The 23,519-nt window shown below is 35.8% G+C and overlaps 1 protein-coding gene across 4 annotated transcripts in view; it reads right to left on the reverse strand.

Annotated features, from left to right (window-relative positions):
• CAMK4 (calcium/calmodulin dependent protein kinase IV) overlaps positions 1–23,519 on the reverse strand; it is a 245,401-nt gene that overhangs the window by 104,848 nt on the left and 117,034 nt on the right. For 3 of the 4 annotated variants that reach the window (XM_079143531.1, XM_079143530.1, XM_079143532.1), the window contains one exon: positions 20,609–20,687. The exons of the other annotated variant lie outside the window; for it this stretch is intronic. In XM_079143531.1, the coding sequence (XP_078999657.1) occupies positions 20,609–20,687 (79 nt within the window). The remainder of the gene's footprint in view (positions 1–20,608; positions 20,688–23,519) is intronic. 4 annotated transcript variants of the gene reach the window in all.

Here is a 23,519-nt window from a genome sequence, read left to right on the forward strand (position 1 = left end):
AGATTAAGTAGCAGCTGTACCTTGAGTTTGGTGGGTTATTTGCTACTTATGAGCAGTAACTTTGTCAACTGTTTTGATGTTACTGGTGATATAAATTGTAGGAAGCTAAAGCAGTCTAGAACAATGATGGCTCTAGCCAACGTGAAAGGCTGGAGTTGAGATTCAGATGAAAGAGTTCCAGAAGCTATGTGCTTCAGGGAACAGAAAACAATCCACAGCTTCTGTCATATTCTCAAACCCTGAGACAGAAGACAAAATGTGATCTATTTAAAAACAAGAAAATGTGGTCCATGGAACTGGAGAACTCTGAATTTATTTTTTAATGTGTGTGTAATGAACATAGAGTCTTCACATAGTAAGGGTCTAACATAGGTTTTATCTGGTCACCTCCATATTATACATTTGGTTTATATGAAAAAAACAAACAAACTAAGGTCTTTCCCAGAGAAATATTACAATCTAATTTGGGAGATAAGATTCTCTACATAATGCCATCTGAAGATAATGAAAGATAGTAAAGAAATAACATAAGTTTTGCTTTTAAAGTTCAGGGGAAGATCATTTTCTATGAGTTGCTAATATTTAAAGTGGGTATATCCTAAAAGACTTTTGACATTACTATCCATTTAAAAACTCACACTGTTGTCAATATAAAATGAAGACTGAACTGTGAAGAGTGTGCACAGGGGACATGGAGATTGTGTAATATGTGGACCACAGACAGCCAGTGACGTCAGACAGTTCAATCCATGGGACAGCAAGGTCTGGGAGAGAGTGGAATGCTAAAACGAGACTGTGAGAGCTCACTGACTTTGCAAACAAAAAACTGGTGAAAATATCCCATTAAGCAATAGATGCCCACTTGTATAAAGGAGGAATCTTTGAAAAACAGAGGCATTGCCAGAACACCCAGATGACATTAATAGATCTCTTCTAAAAAGCTCTTGACTCAACTTTTTTCAATTTCTACAGATGCTGCTGAAGAAAATTCTGATACAGATGATTATTTTTGAAAAATATCAGTATATATTTAAGGTATACTGCATGACATCATAACATATAGTATAAAAGTTACTGTAGTGAAGCAAATTATCATATGAATCCTTTACATAGCTACCCATTTGTTGTTGTTTTTGTGGTCTGAGCAGCTAAAATCTACTCTTGTAGCACAAATCCCATATACAGTACAACTTTGCCCACTATAGTGATCTCGTTGCACTTTAAATCTCCAGACTTTTTCACTCTGCGATGCAAATTATTTTTATGCAGTTTGTCTCTTCAGGTCAACAGTGATTTTGGTATTAGAATCTATTTTTCTGCCTGTACCTTTAGGGTTTATATAATATAGGGTTATCCCTCCTATTGTCACATATTGCTGATGAATTTAAATGATAACAGATAGAGGGAACCTTGAAATTTTTTCACAAGGTTTTTTTTATATTAAACAAATATTTTCCAATACAAATATGAATTCTAAACATTTATTTTAATGTTATATTGAACATATTACATATTAGGGTGCCTTTCTCTTTTAGTTCTTTGAGAGCTAAATTATATGAATTCCAGAAATATTCAGAACAGATTGGATTGCAAAAAGTCTGGAATAGCAATCTTCTAGTGTGATCACTTGTTTTGAATTCAGAGTTAACTTTTCTTTAAAAACTATTTTGAAAAGGGTAATTACTTTCCCAGTATTCTCTATACCCTTGTTTCTCAACTCAAAATGTGGTCTCAGAAACCTGGCAGGGTCCTCTAGGAACTGTGAGTTTCCCCGCTTTCCAATTTCATATCTAAGTAAATTCAGATTGTTTCATATGTTTCAAACAAAAGAACGAATCACAATAAATTGAATGCAGAAGCAGATGAAGTCACGTTGTCTTGAATTAAGTCAGAGAGCAAAGAGATTAGTAAAATAATGGCACTTTTTTCACTAAGCATTTTGTTTTGGATAATATAGTTACAAATGTTAACTGTACCATATTGTATATTAATATGTATACATTATTATATAATAATAAAATTATATTATATAATAATAAAATTATTTTCACTAAAATGAAAGTATTTTCATTATAAATAATATTTATGTTAAATTATAATAGGCTTATTATTTAAAAATTAATAAATATTTAAAACTTTCTCAGTTTTAATATACAATACAGTAAATATCTATATCTATTTGAGGTACGTAATACATTAAAACATTCCTAAACCCACCAAAATCTAAGGACTGTGACTCCTAAAACTATAGTATTTAAAGATAGAATAAAAAGAAAGGAAAGAAAAATTCTGGTAACAGCAATTTAAATGACAGAAAAATGTGCATACAGGCTCATTTCTGTTTCCTTGAATGCTGGAGCTGAGGTTGAATGATGTGCAGGTCATGATTCAAGGGGAGGCTGAGAAGTTTGAAGCAAATAAGGATTTTAGAAGAAGGAACTTAGAAAAACCACCATCCATCCAAAGAAGGTCAAGTGATGATGACCAAGAAAACTAGTCAAGGACAAAGCTGAGAAGGAGAAGGATAAAAGGCAAACAGAGAGATCAGTGCCTGTGAAGCCAAGGACAAGACCCTTCCCAGAGGGCTAAGCAGAGAACCACTCCTTGTCTTTTTGAAAGGATGTCTCAGAGTTTACTAGATAGCCCTACATTGGGGCAGTTATCTCCAAAGATGTTATATCTTGGAGGTCACATAGAGTGGGACCTTGTCAGCCATCGCCTCTCAACTTTCTCAACATTCCTCTTTTCCTTCCACTGCTGAATTCCCCTCTGAACTCCCAGGAATCCCAGTAGAGTCTGAGCCCTCACACTGCCACTCAATATGAATAACCGTTTCCGAGAAAATAACTGTCAAGAAGGCCACAAAAGTCAATGGACAACTATCTGAAGAGTCATTACTGCCACTTGAAATTAGCATCCAAGTACCACCATAATTAGCATCCTGAGAAACATAAACAGATGGCTTTAACAAACCAACATGACAATGATATTGAAACCCCAAAGACAACTTCAGTATCTTCATAATATGTTGAAGAACAGTAGATTTTTTTTGTTACAAATAATTTTCAATTATAAAAATTAATTTTACTAAATCCTAACTTAGAGGATATATAGATTAGGTTCCCAAGAAAACAGACATGGGGCAACATTCTGATATTCTATCTGACAGGTGCAAACCCATTTGCAGTGAAAGGGAAAAAGTAAATGCCCAAAGGTAGGAGCTACCACAATGTAGTCAGCACACTGGCTACTGTGTCAAAATGAGTTATAAAGACATCCAGCAGGTCATCAGGCAATAGTGTCCAATTAGCACACAGCTCTTTCCGAGAGCTGTTCTGGGCCATTCCTTCAAGCAGCCCATGGGAAGGAGGAGGGAAAGAAGCTTAACTACCCAAGAACTTCCTCTTATTTCCAATTAGTGAAATTTGGACTCACATGTTAACTTTCACATACTTCTTGGATGAAAAGGCATTCTCTTTGGCATTCACTTGTGATATGTTATATCTCTCCTCAAGAGATGTCATATCTCAGTCAAATATAAAGTGGCTGGAAGACCCAGAAATTTCAGGTATGGATGGTTGAACTTGGTGCCTGGAGTGACCAAAGCCCTTCCCACCCCAACCCCATCTCCCAGATTGGGTAGCAGGAGGGCAGACTCTGAGGAGGCCTGAAATAGTTTTGTCCAGTCACAGAGCTTTTTGGAATTTTTGATACCAAATAAAGTAGATTAACAGCGGTGGAATTGCCCTCCTGCTTTTGTAATTTATAATGTTTTACTGCTTATCAGAAAGTTTTGTCTCCCACTTGCATTCTTTGTCATTTGAACTAATTGCCAACATGAAATTAATAATCAAGAGGCTTGGGCACATGGGATTTTTCTATAGCACTTTATTTTAGCTCCTCCACTTAAACTACCTTAAGCATTCAAAGAAATATCTTCTTTCATTCTCATAAAATCACTATTGAAACAGCCAATATTCAGGGCTTTTGATATACTTTTAATATTAAACATACTTTTTGAAGATTATAAAAGGAAAAATTAATAAAGTCATTTAATAAAAGAAATGATACAGATTTATACAATTTCAAAACTCCATGGAACTCAAGAACCAAAAAAAATCCCAATTTTATATCCATTCTGATAATGAGAGGTGGAGTAGAAAGAAGTGGATAAAAAGTATAATCTTAGAGTAATACCACAAAAATTTTCTCAACATTGAATGGGGCTGATCACATATAACACCTCATTAAGATTCATAGTTAATGTATGCCTGTGCTGATGCTGAGATGATTGAAGAAAAGAGGAAGGATTGAAAAATATGTGAAGAAGGACTTAAGACTTAGGACTTCAATAAGAAAAAAGGAAAACCTTTGCATGGTGGGAATGATGGATGTAGAAAGGGTGATGAATGAACTGGAGAAAAGGAGGAATATAAATATAACACTAGATTTCTGTCATACTTGAGCCACTTGGCTTTTTTTTTTTTTTTTTTTTTTTAAACCCAGAGAGCTTAACCACTGAGCCACATCCATGGCCCTTTTTGTGTTTTAATTTTTAGAGAGGATCTTGATAAGTTCTTAGGACCTTGCTAACTATCTGAGGCTGGCTTTAAAATTGCCTCCTCCTGCCTCAGTCTCCCAAGCTGTTGGGATTACAGGTGTGTACCACTATGCCCAGTGCCACTTGGCTATCTCAAATGCAGCCTAGATCTAGACTTTGTACCTTAAAATCCTTTTGGCAAGCTGGGATGACCTATGTCACTAGGGCTGCTGTTCTTCTGCTCTGCATGCCAGGTAAGTGCACTGAGCTACATTCCCAGCACTTGTCCTTGTTTGTAATGTTTCGGTCAAGTACAGCGACACTTCTGCATAAAATGCTCAGCCTCATTTCATTTTCCCTGCAGAATCTGAGACCGTGTATCTCATTTTGTCTCTCTATCCTCCTCCTTTGGCTCATTTTTGGTTTGAATGATGTACAGGGAACATGATGCAAAATACAGAATTGTGCTTCTCACATCCTTTATGAGACCAGGCATAACATAAATAGTTAGTGGATAAATAAGCAACTCAGGCTTTCACATTTCACAGTGACTCTGTCCTGCTTAGGTTCTGCTTAATTTAGCATCCTGTTTTTGACAATCAACAAGTATACGTTGACACTAACATGCTTGATGAAAGACTTGACAACGCATTTTGTTCAATTTAAGACTGGCGGTTCTAGTCTACAAGGATTTGAAAGCTTAGAATTGCTATTTGAACATGCAAAAATCAAATGTGGGACACTATAAATAGTTTTTTTTTTTTTTTTTTTTTTTTTTTACATGAAGTGAGTACCTCCAATAACTACAGAGTTCTAACCAAGTCTGATTATTCCCTTCATCTTCTTCATCTAATAGCAATCTGGGCAGCTCATGAGCATTTTGCTTCTTATACAGTCTCAAGTGCTGATCTATTTTTGTCCCAGTAGGAAATATACCACACTATCTGGACATATCTGATAGATGTCCTTCTTGCTCAATGTTGCTATGTCCCAATAATTTCTGCTCCTTTCTCCCTGTGAAAATCCCATCTTCTTTGAAATGTCTACAGTCAATAAGACCTTCATCTTCTCCCTGTTGTGGTCATATTCCTATGCTTATGTCACCCACACCTGCATTGAGGATTTTAGCCTATATTTCTCTATCTCAACTATTAGTATCATCATTCTCAATAACTTCAACCATCATGTGATGACTCATTGGACATTCTTACCTCGTTTTTCTTTTTTTCTTTTTCTTTTTTTTTTAACCACTTATTTCATTCCTCCTATCTCTACCTCTGATTTCCTTTAGCAAGCTATTTCCCCGGTCACATCTCAAATCTAAGGATTGCCATCAACTAAACCATCTCAAAATCCATGATTGCAAACATTACACACTCGGATTTCTACTTGCTATCTTAGCAGTTCTTACTTAGCTTAGATTCCATGGTTCACTAGTACAAGCATTGCTCTCCCCTAACTTTTTTGCCTTCTCTCTATATATTATACTTTCCACGCAAAACCCCTGATTTGGTTAAACTCCACTTTTACTCCTTGTCTGTGCCTGAACTGCAGTGTCTGAAAGAAAGTATGCAATCACATTGGCTGGTCCCATTTTCAATTTAGGATCCCAAGTCTTAAGGTGTGATCAGCTCCTGCACTCTGCAATAGAACATTTTACACCTTCTCTTCTCCAACTTATGGTACACCCCCATCCCTTTATCTTTCTCTCATGCTCTTGCTTCTAAATCACTGAGAAGGTATAAACAATCCAGGAAGAACATTATCTTCTCCTCACTCATTTGCCAATCCATCTGCACTGTATTCTATTATTGGTTTTTATCAATTTACTTAACAAATAATTTTGAGCACCCACCATGTACAGATGCTATTTTGGGCATGAGGATAAAACAGACTTCTGTCCCTAAGAGTAGAGTCAAAATGTGAACAAATAAATAAATAAAATATCCAAAGTTGGTAAGTACTGTATAGAAAGGAAACAGAACAAGACAAAGTGAAGGAAACAGAGTAATGAAAGGTGCCACGTGAGTTGGAGAGTCAGGGAATCTACTTCTGATAAAGCAAAATGCAATCTAGCCATATGGACCAGGGGGAGACTATTTAAGATAGAGAAACTGAAAACATAAAGGCTCTTAGCTATGTGTAGGGCCTGGAGCAACTGACAGCTAGGTCAGTGTACCAGGGCAAAGTGTTGGAGGAGGGAAGTAGCAGATGACGGCAGAGGCTCTTCATGGGCATAACACATCGTGCCGACCATGATTAGAAGTTAGCATTTTAATATGAGAGAGGTCAAGCACAGTCAGAAGTTTGGAGAGAAAAATGATATGATCTTAAGTTTTAAAGGGCTACTCCAACCCTTATAGAGGGGAGGATGATGAGGAGAGTAAAATCAAGGAGACAAGAGCAGGCTGTGGAAGTTAATCCAGGGGAGAGATGATGGGAGTCTGGGCAGGCCCAGGTGGGAGTAATGAAGGAGGTGAGGAGTGAATCGACATTTTTATAAGGAAGTCATCCAAATTAAAAGATGGTCCATCTATCGGGTATAAGAGAAAGATTTTAGCTTGATAAATGGGAAGAATAAAATTGTTGTTTACTGAGGGGAGGAAGATGGGGAGGAGTGCATTGTACCTAACTCTGCTGCTGTTCTTCCCTTCTTTTGTTCCAGCTCACCGATCATCTTTGAAGAAACCAAGAGAATTTCCTCTTGTGGTACTCTCACTTTGCACTGGGTCGTCCTTTGTCTCAAACGTTCATCTCCCATGACTTTTACTGTGGGTTTGGTCTCATGGAGAAGAAAAGGGAAGATGCAGTTACACAGAAGAGGTGATGGCTTAGAGACGGTAGAGTGACAGACGGTGGATGTGGTGGGCTGGGACAGTAGGTAGATGCAGGTCGTGAGGGGAACGAGTACCCTATTCTACATCTATCACTGTCTAGCATAAAGAAAACTTTGTTCTGATCAGTATGGGAAGACAGACTCTAGAAAAGCATTCCAATCAAGTCATCTTGGCTTTGAAAATTGTGAAATTTAATATTTTTGGTAGTTCTGTTATTAACCACCTGTTACTCTCTGCAGACCCTAAGACATTAGGAAGGCCCAAAAGGGAAAAGCAGAGTTTTTCGGTGGAGAAGAAAGCCAAGGATTGGAATGGAAATGAAACCAGACAAGAATATCTTTGAGAAGTTTAATCCAGAAAGAAAAGCACCTGTATTTGAGAACTTGAAACCTCTGTATGACAGGCAGCTGTAGAGCAGGGCAACTCCTCCAAGGGAAGTCATCTCTGCTCCTTCTTACTTAGATCCTCAGTACAAATCCTCATGCTTACAGATGCTGGACATTCTTGTCACAGGGAACAGTCTTTTATTTGACAGTGAATGAAACAGCCTTAATCTTCCTGGGAGAGAATAGGCAGAACAAAGTTTATATAAAAGATTTGAATGATGCCAGACTCATTAGAATCAGGTTTGCCTTAGAAGAGGGAGGGAGAACAGAGAGGAAACCTGATATAGAAAGAGAAAAGGCCTTCAGCATTTATACAGCACTCCTTTCTCTTGCTTCTTTCATCTCTGCCTCTCTCCCCCCAATTGAGAATATATGCAAGTAACCCTGATCTGTTTCTCATCTTAAAAAGATCTCCTCTCTCAATCCCACATCACCCCCTCTCCTTCCAAAGCATGTGTCTGTCCCCCTCCAATGAAAATGAAGCATTCTTTCTCCACTTTCTCACCTGAGAGTGAAAGAAATAAAACTGCTCATTCTTATGTCACTATTCTGGTCTGGTTTTTCTTATACTTTAAAGGCTGCAGCAGTTCTCTAATACTTCTTAACTTGTCTCTCTGCTTTGATTCTTACCCTTTATAATCATTCCCTCTGCACATGGCAGCCTGAATGATGTCTTTAAAATGTAAATCAGATCATGTCACGGTTGGTGTCCCACTGTGCTAAGAATAAATGTAAATGCTACCATGTGCCATTAAATGCAGGTTGGCTTGGTCCCACCCTATTGGTCTGATGTCACTTTCTTCCCCACGCAGACAATTCAGCTCCTAAACCAGCTTTCAGTGCCTTTACACTGGCTACTCCTTCTTCCTCCTGTCTTTCTTCTTCACGCAGTTCAGTGAGAGGTCTTTCCTGGCCATCCTTCAAAAGTAGCTGCACACATATGCCATGAGCCATACCACTGGTTTGTTTTAAACATTTATAAAACTCTATGATATCATTTAATTACTACTCCATTATATTTTGCTCCCACCAGATCATAATCTCTATGACAGAAAAAGTCTTATCTATTTTTTATACATTGTTCTCCAGCATCATTCACCCAATCTCAGTGTATAATTTTTTGTCGAATGGATGAATAAGGTAAGGGAAACAGTGGTTAGATACAAAAGGTTAGTGGCTCAAAGAAAAAAGATATCCTGGTTTAGCATAAAACTTTGGTTAGATGACATCAGAATTTGTTATTCAGTCCTCATCCTGTCATTTGGGGACAATCTGACATTTTTTCACTTTATTGACATTGATGGAGTGGAGAATGACTGTCTTACAGGCAGAACTGAGTATCTATCTGGAACTTGAGGGGATAGTTGCTTGTGATTTCCAAATCATGAGTCTCAAAGGGTTACTCCACTATTTATCTACATTTGAGTTCTTCCAAGGTAAATGAGGGACAGTCTAAGAATGCAATTTAGAGAATCTCAGGTGGAGTTTCTGATTTTATAAATCTACTGGAGTATATACTGGAATTCCTGCCTATTCCCCACACCCATTGCAGGATGTAGAACTTTTATAGCCGCCAGAAATGAGTCCTGCTCTTTTTCTTTGAACAGCATTCCTGGTCTTTACTTAGATTGATCCATGTTTGCATCAGACACAACCATGGAAGTGATTAAATGAAAATGAAATTATAGAGAAATGAAAACTGTAACAGAATTGGAATGTGTCCTCCTCCCCAAAGAAGGAACTCTGTCACCCTTAGTAAGTTGAGAGAATTCTAGGTATGCAGTTATGGATTCTTTACTTTGTCTTTGTGTCCTGCAGGGACACAAAGCCTTGCTGGGTACCAGCTCTCCATAGCTCCCAAGAAGATGCAAGCACCAGGGTGGTCAGATCCTTTCAAAAAGGACACTTTTTGATATCCTGTGATCAAAGGAGAGTGATATTAAGCCTCCAAATTACTTTTTAAGTCTCACGATGTCAGAGATGGAAGAAAACAAACATATCATTCATATATATGTAATATTCATATATACATACATATAGCCACATGTTTAAAATGCGAAACATAAAAATAAAAATGAGAAACATATTCACCAATGTAACACAACTGATCTCAGTATTTTTGATTTATTTCCTTCCAGCTTTTAAAACTATCTATTTCTTTCCATATTTTCAAATAGGAAAATATGATTTACTTTTTCATGAAAAACGTTATAAAACTTTATGGACACTTAATATTTATAAGTAGATTAACAGATTCTGAAACACCCAATGGCATCAACGACTAGTTCAAATGTTGGACGTTTATGATACCTTTCAATTTGTGATTTTTTAAATCATTTTTGTTATTTTTACAGACGGCATTTTGATTGATTGTACACAAATGGGGTACATCTTTTTGTTTCTATGGTTGTGCAAGATGTAGATTCATAACATTTGTCTAATCATACATGTATGTAGGGTAATGATGTCTGTCTCATTCCACAATTTTTCATACCCCTCCTCCTCCCTCTCACATCCCTCTATGTAATCTGAAGTTCCTCCATTCTTCTCTCAAGAATATATAATGGGGCATCACCCACCCCCATTATATATCATCATCCACTTATCAGGGAAAACATTCAGCCTTTGGTTTTTTGAAATTGGCTTATTCCATCCATTTTTCTGCAAATGCCATAATATTATTCTTTATGGCTGAATAATAGTCCATTGTGTATATATACCAGTTTTTTTATCCATTCATCTGTTGAAGGGTATCTAGGTTGGTTCCACAATTTAGCTATTGTGAATCGAGCTACTATAAACATTGATGTAGCTGTGTTACTGTAGTAGGCTGATTTTAAGTCCTTTGGGTGTAAACCGAGGAGTGGGATAGCTGGGTCAAAAGGTGGGTCCAGTCCAAGTTTTCTGAGGAAAATTCCACATAGCATTCCAGAGTGGCTGGACCAATTTGCAACTCCACCAGCAATGTACAAATGTGCCTCTTTCCCCACATCCACAACAACATCTATAATTGTTTGTGTTCTTGATAATTGCCATTCTAATTGGAATAAGATGAAATCTTAGAGTTGTTTTAATTTGCATTTCTCTAATTACTAGAGATGTTGAACACATTTTCATATATTTATTAATCACCTGTATGTCTTCTTCTGTAAAGTGTCTGTCTAGATCCTTGGCCCATTTATTGATTGGGTTCTTTGTATTTTTGGTGTAAAGCTTTGTAAGTTCTTTATAAATTTTGGAGATTAGTGCTCTGTCTGAAGTGCGTGTGGAAAATATTTTCTCCCACTCTGTAGGCTCTCTTTTCACATTACTGATCGGAGCATCTATGTACATCAAACAAACCCCTCTCAATTTTAAGAATCAAATAGACCAAACACAATAATAGTGGGTGACTTTAACACACTGTTCTCACCACTGGATAGATCCTCCAAACAAAAAGTGAACAAAGAAACTATAGAACTAAATAATACAACCAATGATACAGACTTAACGGACATGTACAGAGTATTTCATCCATCATCTTTCTTCTCAGCAGCTCATGAATACTTCTCCAAAATATACCATAAGCTATGCCACAAAGAAGTCATTAGTAAATACAAAAAAAAAAAAGAGAGACTACTTTGTATTCTATGAGACCATAATGGAATGCAAGTAGAAATCCATGATAAAATAAAAACCAACAATTACTCCAACACCTGGAGACTAAATAATATGTTACTGAATGATGCAATGATAACAGAAGACATCAGGGAGGAAATAAAAAAAATTCTCAGAGGTAAACGAGAACAATGACACAACATATCAAAATCTCTGGGGCACTCTAAGAGGAAAGTTCATTGCATTGAGTTCATACACTAAAAGAATAAAAAGTCAACAACTAAATGACCTAAAATTGTATCTCAGAGCCCTAGATAAAGAAGAACAGATCAATACCAAAAGTAGTAGAAGACAGAGAATAATTAAAATCAGAGCTGAAATCAATGAAATTGAAACAAGAGAAACAATTCAAAAAACTGACAAAACGAAAAGTTGGTTCTTTGAAAAAGTAAACAAAATTGATAAACCCTTAGCCATACTAATGAACAGAAGGAGAAAGAAAACTCAAATTACTAGAATTTGTGATGAAAAAGGAAAGATCATGACAGACACCACTGAAAAACATAACATAATTAGAAGCTACTTTGAAAATCTATACTCCAACAAAATAGAAAATATTGAAGACATTGACAAATTTTTAGAGACATATGATCCTCCCAAACTGAATCAGGAAGACATACACAATTTAAAGAGATCAATTTCAAGCACCAAAATAGAAGAAGCCATCAAATGCCTACCAACCAAGAAAAGCCCAGGACCAGATGGATTCTCAGCAGAATTCTACAAGACCTTTAAAGATGAACTAATACCAATACTCCTCAAAGTATTCCAGGAAATAGAAAAGGAGGGAACCCTTCCAAACTCATTCTACGAAGCTGGAATTACTCTGATACCAAAGCCAGACAAAAGACGCATCAAGGAAAGAAAACTTTAGACCAATATCCCTGATAAACATAGATGCAAAAATCCTTAACAAAATTCTGACAAATAGGATATAAAAACATATTAAAAAGGTAGTGCACCATGATCAAGTGGGGTTTATCCCAGGGATAAAAGGTTGGTTCAACATCCAGAAATCGATAAATATAATTCATCAAATCAATAGACTTAAAGTTAAGAATCACATGATTATTTCAATAGATGCTGAGAAAGTGTTTGATAAAATACAGCTCAAAACATCATGCTCAAAACATTAGAAAAAATAGGGACAACAGGACCATACATCAACATTGTAAAGGCTATCTATGCTAAACCCATGGCCAGCATCATTCTAAATGTAGAAAAACTGAAAGCATACCCTCTAAAAACTGGAACAAGACAGAGATGCCCTCTTTCACCACTTCTATTCAAAATCGTCCTTGAAACAGTAGCCAGAGCAATGAGACAGACCGAAGAAATGAAAGGGATACAAATAAGAAAAGAAGAACTCAAGCCATCACTATTTGCTGACAACATGATTTTATAGTTAGAGGATCCAAAAAACTTCACTAGAAAACTTCTAATACTAATAAATGAAATCAGCAAAGTAGCAGGATATAAAATCAACACTCATAAATCTAATGAATTTCTATTCATAAGTGATGAATCCTCTGAAAGATAAATTAGGAAAACTATTTCATTCACAATAGCCTTAAAAAAAATACTTGGGAATCAATCTAACAAAAGAGCTGAGAGACCTCTACAATGAAAACTACAGAACACTAAAGAAAGAAATTAAAGAAAACCTTAGAAGATGGAAAGATCTCCCATTTCTTGGATAGGCACAATTAACATGGTCAAAATGGCCATTCTGCCAAAGGTGCTATACAGATTCAAAGCAATTCCAATTAAAATCCCAATGAAGTTCCTCATAGAAATACAGAAAGCAATCATGAACTTCATTTGGAACAATAAGAGACCTCATATCGCCAAAACAATCCTGAGCAGAAAAAGTGAAGCAAGAGGTATCATAATACCAGACCTTAAACTATACTACAGAGCAACAGTAACAAAAACGGCATGGTATTGGCACCAGAATAGACAAGTAGACCAATAGGATAGAATAGAAGACACAGAGACAAACCCACATAAATACAGTTACCTCATACTAGACAAAGGAGCCAAAAACATATAAAGGAGAAAAGATAGACAGTTTAACAAATGGTACTGGGAAAAAAGGAAATCTGTATGCAGTAAAATGAAATTAAACCTCTATCTGTCACCCTGCACAAAACTCAACTCAAAATGGACGAAGGACTTAGGAATTAGACCAGAGACCCTGCACCAAATAGAAGACAAAGTAGGCCTGAATCTTCATCATGTTGGCTTAGGACCAGACTTCCTTAACAAGACTCTCAAAGCACAAGAAATCAAAGCAAGAATCCATAATGGGATGGATTAAAACTAAAAAGCCTTTTCTCCCTTTGTTATTAATATGAATAATTCTGTAACAAATATCCTTGATTTTACATTTTAAAAAATTCAATTCTATGGCTGAACCATTTTGAGTTCACTTTCAGGTCACTTTCCTTCTGGTTCTCCCCACATTGTGGCTTGTGGCTCACTGGACAGCACTCCAGGTTTTTGCGTCCCGACTCTGAGCTCCTGAGTTCACCACCCCACTGCCTCAGCTCTCCCTTTGGGCACAAGGCATCTCCTACTCAAGGAGCTGAGAAGTTTCTCCCTCTGTGATGTCCTTTGTCTTTGGCTGATTACACATGTCCTTTTTCTGCTTCTTTGACTTCATTGGATGGTGGAGATCATTTTAGATCCAACCACACATGCCTTGTAAAAGTACCAGGAGATAAACATGGTAATTCAAGCAGATGGTTTGTCAGCCAACCGTGTTCAGGACTGTTTGAAATCTCTCTCTCTCTCTCTCTCTCTCTCTCTCTCTCTCTCTCTCTCTCTCTCTCTCTCATCAGCTTGCCTCTGAATAATAGTGTTTATTAAAAAAAAAAGAAGCAGCAGCAATAAAATATGCAAGCTCAATATATGAGAAGATGGATAAGCAAGCAAGATTATAATACATCCCAGCAATGTTTACATCAAAAAAGAAAGCAAATAAAATCATAACAATGAGCTCTCTATAAGAACGTTCAGACTTCCAAGTGGACCATCAGATGGTAAAGCATACAAATCAGGCCAAGATTTAAATGTGCTACTCTGCCACCTTCTCTCTTTAGTAGACATATACTTGTTACAAAACTGAATAGAAATATCCCTGTTCCTATTCCAGGAAACCTGGCTCAATAGTCCCTGCGAAAACCAATAAGTTCCAACTGACAGATGCTTGAAGAAGTTACACTTCACCTGACACGGCTTGTTATCTGCAAGCTATTTTACTTAATGTGTTCTGAGACCTCAATTGAGTCCCCCCAAAAAGTCTGTTTGAGCTAGTGATTTATTATTCTCCTGTCTATCATTGATCCAAGTGACTTTGCCTGTACTTACAGAGCACACAATCAAGTGGTTGAAAAGTGGCTAGCTGCAGTGTCTAATGGAAGCATATCTTTAACCAGAGTGGACCATTCATCTCTCTTATGTACATCACAGCAATTACAAAATGCATCATTCATGGTCAGTTTTCTATCTTACCAAAGGTTAGGCAGAAAGAGTCAGGAACCTTCATCTTCCATCCCCAAAATCTGTGCAGTTGAGGGTTAGTGACAAATTGTAGAGGATCTCCCTAGGGAGGTTGGAGGCTCCCAGTCTTAAAACTAGAGGGTAGGTACACGTCCTCCTCTCAGCCAGGAGTCAAATTTATTTTGTGATTTATGTATTTATTTTAAAATTTTACAACATTTACTGAGGTACAATTAACAAATAAAATTATGTATATTTATATACTTTATATGGTATACATGTGATGTTTTCATATCCATATACATTGTGAAATGGTTACCACAATCAAGCTAATTAACATATCCATCACCTCACATAATTCCCTTCTATAGTGGAAAGAATATTTAAGATCTGTTCTTATACCAAATATCAAATATATATTACTATTAACTATCGACACTATGTTATGGATTAGATCTCTAATTTATCTTATAACTGAAACTTTGGACTTTGTGGACAATGTCTCCCTTTCCCCAAAGCTGGTCTTCTACTCTCTATTTCTATGAGTTCAAGTGTTTTAGATTGCACTAGTAAGTGAGATCATGCAGTATTTGCTTTTGTGACTGGCTTATTTCACTTAGCATAATGCTTTCTGGGGTTGTTGCAAAAGGCAGAATTTCCTTCCTTTTTAAGACAGAAGATTCCATTATATATGCTACGTTTTCTCTATTCATTCATTAGTCCTCGGACACATTGTCACTAGATCTTGGTTATCATGAATCATGCTGTAATGGTCATAGGATTGCAAGTACCTCTTCAGGATATTGATTTTATTTCCTTTGAATTTGGTATTGATGGATCATATGGAAGCTCTGTTTTTAATTTTTTGAGGAATTTCCATCTCGTTTTCCATAACAACTGTGACAATTTACATTCCTGACTAATGCTTTCCTTTTCTCCATACCTCTATAGCACTTGGTGTCTTTCGACTTTTGGATACTAACTATCCTAACAAGATTAAGGTGACATCTCATAGTGGTTTTGATTTGCATTTCCCTGATGATCGGTGAAGTTGAATCTTTGCATATATTGATTGGCCACTTGTTGTCAATTTGTGAGGCAGGAGTTGATAGTTTCCTTCACTAATGGAACTTGTTCCTGTACCATTAATTAAGGCTGTCCATGCTTGGCAGGTTGGCAATTGCTGTGGACTGAATGCTTGTGTCTTCTAAATATCACATAAAATAAAGACAATGAGGACTTATGCATGAAGGAGAAAAGATAGCTCTGTTTCCTTCACACTTGTTTCATGGTTTACAAATGCATAGTAAAAATTCCATGGATAATTGCAAGCCAATTAGTCATATGTATAAGACAATGAGGTTATATATGAACAACGAAAATGGCACTTCCTATGAATCTGTAAATATTTTAATATAAAAAGTGGAAAAATAGGCCACCATTATGCAGGAGAGGTTGAGTGCCACACCTTGTGATCTGGCAACTTCCTCACTATGAGTCAAGTGGAAAAAATCAACCAACCAACCAAAAGAGCTCTTCGATCCATTTTCCTCTCTTGTTTATCTTTACAACTTTCAAAACTATTCCCACCGGTGATGCGATGAGACAAATGGATATTATTATAGGAGATGTCCAGGTTTTACCATTATAATAAAATATTGGTCCACCTCTCATTTTCTATTTTCTGGCACTATAATAGAGAGTCACTGATGTTTATCATAACATTGAGAGGATGCAAGATCTTAAAATTATTTCTGAATGGCAAAAAAAAAAAAAAGTTCAATTAGTTGAAGATGATCTCACTGTTGAGTTTATTATTTTCCACACTTTTCATTGTGAGAATGTTCATATATACGGAAATGTCAAAATATCATCATGGAAATGATAACATTGTCCTATATGAAATAATTGTTGATGTTTCCCACATTTGTTTTCCCTTTTTCTCTCCCCATATGTTCCCACCCTCATATATAACATACTTTTTGTTGTTGAATAATTTGAAAGCAAATCATATGATGCTGACTGATATGTATTTTAATGTATTCTATTTCTTTAAATCGTATCTCTCTATAAAGTACATCATGTAACATCCACACATAAAATAAATATTAACACAAACACATTTTTCATATTTACTTTACATGTTAATTTCTCACCAGGTTTTTTTTTTTTTTTTTTTTTTTTTTTTTTTTTGGTCAAAACACCCAACATGGTCTAACATGAGAATTAATTCATGTTCATTATCAGTATTAACTCTATCCCCTACCTGACCACCAATGGTACATGAATTTCTCCATATGAACAAATGCTTTGGTCTATATTCTAATAGATAAGTCAGAGCATTTGTCTATCAGTCAGATATTTGAGTGCCTAACTGATTCTCAATGATAAGCTCTTTTTTTTTTTTTTCAAATGGGAAAATAAGTCTGTTATTGCTAGTGTAAACCAAAACTTCTTAAAATATTAAGCAGTGAGGAAGGAATTTAATACTAGTAAATTTGCCAAAATTTTGCTCAACTCCATAAAAAAGTGCTTAAACAGATCCTGAGAAAGACAATTAACATTATCAAAGAATTAACTTTAAAAAAGATAGGAGGGGTAGGGATGTAACTTAGTGCTAGAGAACTTGATTAGCATGTACTAGGCCCTAGGTTTGATCCTCAATATATGGGTTAGGGGGCAAGGGGAAGAGGAAGGAAAACTTTTATGTTAAGTTTGTCACCACAAATGAGATGAGTTTTCTTGGGTTTATTACCTTTCTTTAATATGATATATTTTACTCATCTCCATGTAACATATTCATATATCATTTTGAAGTTCACCATAGAGGTCCTGCCTGATGGATAGTACTATGGGTATTGTTTCTACCCCCAAAATACATGTTAACATCTCCCAGTACCTCAGAGTGTAGGCTTATTTGGAAATTGTGTTATTGCAGATTGTAATTTGTTAAGATGAAGTCATGCTGGAAGAAATAGGTGTCTAACCCAATAGTACTGGTACCTCATAAGAAGAGCAAAATTTGGACACAGACGTCAGAGGAAGACACATAGAAAGAAGATGGCCATGTTAAAACAGAGAGAGGCAGAGATCAGACTGATGGAATACTGAGGATTGCTGACTGTCTTCAGAAGCTATGTGAGTGACATGGAACAAGAAACCAACTTTTCCACCACTTTAGTTTTGGACTTCTAGCGTCCAGAACTGTTAGAGGATAAATTTATATTGTTTGTGGTATTTTGTATACTAACCCTGGGAAACTAAGATAGATAATTACATAGATAGATAGATAGATAGATAGATAGATAGATAGATAGATAGATAGATAGATAGATAGATAGATAGAGGTAGGTAGGTAGATAGATAGAGATAGATAGATAGATAGATAGATAGATAGATAGATAGATAGATAGATAGATAGATAGATAGATAGATAGTAAGTAGATAGAGGTAGACAGACTAAGATTAAGATTTGGGCCTCTTAGGTTTAGGTGTAGTCACAAAATGAAGATATGAAGAACTCATTTTATAACTAGACATAGACCTAAGTAGTATAGTGATCCTATTGGTTTTAAGTGAATCACGTACAATTGTCATTTTTGTAGGGCAAAAATGAGTTAATAGACAAATTTTATTATGTTCAACTTAATAGACAGATACATAAATAATTCAAGCTTCCCAAAACCGCTTTTCAGCAGCAAACCATTGCTGAATTGTCTAGGAAAATATTTCCCCTGCATCACTTTCCCTCTGTAAATAGATTTTCAGCATCCATTCATTTCATTTGGATAAGGAAGGTTCAGTTTCCATGACCCATATAGAATAAAACACTAGAGGCAATCCTTCTATAAGGTTTTGCCTGCTCTCTCTCTCATTTACACATTGCTGTGCATAGTTTATCCTTCAAGACAATACTGGGGATTCCATCTCATTCACATTCAAAGCTGAGGTTCCTCCAGGGGATTTTTTCTCATTCCATTTGGCACAGCAGTAACTGTGTTTGACAACATCTGCCTTACAGCTCCATCTGACACTTGGTTCCCCGTCCACATTCTCTTCCTGCCTGTCTTCTGAGGAAGACGTTTTCACAACAGAGGTGGAGAAGAGAAGGAAGTAAGGGTGAACCAGAGCTGTATTTTTTCAATTAATATGAGTGAGGAGCTCATCAAACATCTTCACCTATCTCTTACTCCAAAGAGTTTTGACATAAACCAGCCTTTTGTCCTTTAGGATTCTTGAGCATTCACAAGTAATTTCTGAATGTTTATTTCCTAGATTTTCAAATATCGAGCCCCTTGTAAAATTTCTTCAGTTGAAAAAACAAAAAACAACACACACACACACACATACACACACACACACACACACACACACAAATTTTACCCACAATGTTTTTGATCAACAGAAGATACAACTAAGTTTAATGATATTTTAAGACTGCTTGCTAAAGCACAATTTGTTTTCACAAAAAGTAGATATTTAACAGGAAATTCTATTCCATGAATTTTTAAAATAATCTTTAATTCAGATAAGTTTTATAACTATAAGAAATTGACTTAAAGGAAAATTCCAAACCTTATAAATAATAATATATAACAAACAGAACATTCATAATATAGAGTTTATTAGGAGCAATTGCCATGTGAATTATTACCTAGGTTTTTTTTGTTGTTGTTATTTTGACATGGCTTTAAATTCCAACAGATTGTTTCAAAATGTCATTCTATTTCCATTTGACTGAAAATCCTGCACCATTATACTGTTCATTATATGAAGTTCTGAAATTTCTCTGAGCTAGACAATACATAAACATCTAGTGATATTAAGCTGCCTTCAGGGGAAAAAAAATTCCTTGACCTAACAGAGGTATCATTTGACTTCCAAATATATGATATTTCTCTCTTCAGCAAAGTTTGCAAACAAGTTTTCAAACATATATATATATATATATATATATATATATATATATATATATATGGTCACATAAAATTTGAATAAGGAAGGATGTGTTTTTAAAGAGTATCTTGGCTTTTACAGATTTATGAGTGGAAACTACCTAAGGACAGAAAGTGTAAGTGAAGGATTAAAATTACACACTTCTCTTGGACAAAGAGTATTACATGGGTGCTGGCACTAACTTATTAGAGACCCTTTGCCTCTTCCAGCTTGCCTGTCAGTTTAGGAGAACCCCAAACAAAGTCTCAATGCCAGAAACATTAGCATCTGTCCTGTTGTTGAATACTGAAGCCAACCCAGTCATGAAAAGTTTAGACAAATTAGAAACTAATGACTCTGTTCACAAACACAGATGTTTGTGTTTCACTTCAGCTTCTTTTAAACAGCAAGCTTCTCTAGGATATTAAAATGTGATTCTAATATGGAAATGCTAAAATGTGCCATCTATGTATATACATCTTCTAGACCATGGCAGGCACAGAAAGTCAGGCTTCCCTGCCAACTCTCTTGTATCTCCCTTGTACACTTCTCCCACAAACCACATCCACTTCAACATCACATGGCTTTCAGAGAGCCACAAGGATGCCATCAGACCACAACTTCAGCTCTCCCCATCTGAAGTCATGCACAAAGCGGCTCCCTGGCCCCTTTGTCCTTCAAGTCAGGTTCCTGACTGCTCCAGGTCACAGGTCCCTCAGAGATGCTATTATATAATGAAATAAACTTACTGTTTTCTTTAACACTTTGAGAGCATAAGGCTTCTGGGTCCCCTTCTGTTTGCATCTGTACACAATGGATGTAGCACCCCTTGAGGGGGAAAAAGACAAAAAGAAAATGTTATGCTTTGGACACAAATTAAAGGGGAAAGCTTGAAAATAAGGGTCTCTTGCAGTTACTCTCACAAATGACAAGTGTTTATAAGTTCTGGCCCTATATATCAGGAGTACTTTTTTCTCACAATTGAATACAATTTGTTTAGAAAATTCTAGGTTTTTTAGAGTGCTCTTTAGACTCCTCTTTTCCTCTTGCCCATCCCTACCTACACGAGTAACAAACAATAGGGCTGCCCATTCAGTAGGCACTCAAGTAACTCAAGCCCTCAGGTAAACATAATTTCTCAAGAACAACCATCCAAATCAAAATCCCAGAGTTTCCTAAAGGTACATGTTGAGTGAAATAAGCCATATGGCTTCAGGGAGGAGGCTTAAGTTCGGGACTTTTGTAAGGGTTGTGACAGTGTGCACTTCTGCTACAGTTACTTGGCAAGAGAGCTGGAAAACCCCCACCTCTTGCTTTTCTTTTCTTTTCTTTTCTTTTCTTTTCTTTTCTTTCTTTTTTAACCTATCAAGGAGAATGATAGGAAGACACTAAATAGCTATTTTCCTCTTTTGTAAGGTTACTAAAATAAGAGTATTAAAAAGCAGGACAGTGTGGTACAAATGCTCCCACACCATGCACAAAGCAAGAGAGTAAGAGAGACAGACAAAAAGAGAACTACAGACCAAACAGGCTGAAGTTTCAACTTCAGAAGGAGAATATCTGGAAGTATCTTAAACAAGATCAGCTTGAAGTAAACCTGTCAGACTTTGAAGATCAAGCCAAAGGACCTCCTGTGATATATTCAGTCCTATGGTTCTGAAATTCTAAGTGGGCACAAAGAATTATAAAAATCAAACACATATCTAGCTATCTAAGAACAATAAATTCTCAAAACTGCCAAGAGAAGACAGGTCTGGTGGTTTCTATTTACCAATGGCCAAGAAAAATTTTACTATTTTTCAAAATCTTTGGTTAGAAATGACATGTATACAAATAAAGGGTTCTAGAAATAAAATAAGTGACAATAAATATAAAATTTATTTTTCTTATATGTAGTTGCTTTAAAAGATAACTAAAGAAGAATATTAACAACAAATTGTATTCAAAGCATATATAAAAGTAAAATGTATGACAATAATAATATGAAGGATGGGAGGTAGAAATTAGTAAAATGCTACTGTTAAGACTTTACATGTTGGGTGTATGATATTATTTAAAAATAGGCCCTGATTAACTAAAGGTTTGTATTATATGTCCTAGCACAATGGCTGAAATAATTCTTTAAAGAAGAATCAATGATGAACCAATAATAAACCTAAAATGCAGTAATCAAAAGTACATATCAAAACCACAATGAAGTATCTTTTTTTCTACATTTTAATTTGGCTAATATCAAAAATATGAAAGATACCAAGAGTTATTGAGGGTGTGGACAAAAGGGAACCCTTGTACATTGTTGGTAAGAATGTAAATTAGTATAACCATTATAGAAAAAAACAGTATGAATGTTACTCAAAAAATAAAAAATAAAACTATAATAGAACTTATGATCCAGAAATCCCATTACTGGTTATATATTCAAAGAAAATGAAATCAGCATGCCAAAGAGATCTCTCAAGGTAATCATAGCATGACTCATAAGACGTAAGATATGGAATCAACCTAAGTGTCCATTAATAGTTGGATGGCTAAATAAAATATGATATATATACACATTAGAATACTACTAAGACTTAAAAACAAGAAATTCTTGTTATTTTCAACCTCTTGAATGAAGGTAGAAGACAGTAATAAACAAATCAGACACAGACAAATATTTCATGAACTCATATATAGAATCTAAAAAATGTGAACTCATAGAAACTAAAAGTATAATGGTCAGAGGTAGAGGGATTTGGGAGATGTTGCTCAAAGGAGACAAGAACAATGTGTTGTTTCTTGAAAATCACTAAGGAAGTAGTACATATATTAATTAGTTTAATTAGTCATATCACAATGTATGTACATCACAAAACATCATGGTTTACACCATCAGAATATGTAACTTTTATTATAAACAAAAGATTTGATCAAAACTACCTTGAGATTTCAATTCCCTCAAGTCACAATGGCAATTATCAAGAACACAAATAATGATAAATGCTGGTGAGGGTGTGGGAGAAAAGGTAAACGTATACATTGTTGGTGGGATTTCAAATTAATACTACCACTCTGGAAAGCAGTGTGAAGAGTCTGAAAAAAAACTAGGAATAGACCCAGCTGTCCCACTCCTCAGAACTAAAATCAGCTTCAGCAAAGTTTATAGCAGTGCAATTTACAATAGCCAAATTATGGAACCAGCCTAGGTGCCCATCAGTAGCTGAATACATTAAGAAAATGTGGTATATATACACAATGGAGTTTAACTCAGCCATAAAGAAGAAAAAAATTATGGAATTTGGAAGTAAATGAATGGAACTAGAGAACATCATGTTAAGTGAAATAAACCAGACTTAGAAACTCAAGGGTTAAATGTTACTTCTCATATGCAGAAGCTAGAGCAAAGTAAGGGGAAAACAAGGGGGTTGAGGGTAGATATCACAAAGATATAGGGAAGGTCAGTGGAACAGAAGCAGGAGACCATTAGGGAGAAAGGAAGAACAGTAAACAGGAGGAAATGAAGAATGAATTTGACAAAATTATGCTATGTATTCATATTAATATGCCACAGTGAATTCCACCTTTACATATATCTATAAAACACCAATTTAAAATGAATAAATAAATGAGTAGAAGGAAGACCAGTAGAGTAGAGGAAGGGGAAAAGGGCAGGGAGGATGA

This window comes from Sciurus vulgaris, assembly GCF_902686455.1.
Source record: "Sciurus vulgaris genome assembly, chromosome: 6".
In the NCBI taxonomy this organism is placed as follows: domain Eukaryota; kingdom Metazoa; phylum Chordata; class Mammalia; order Rodentia; family Sciuridae; genus Sciurus; species Sciurus vulgaris.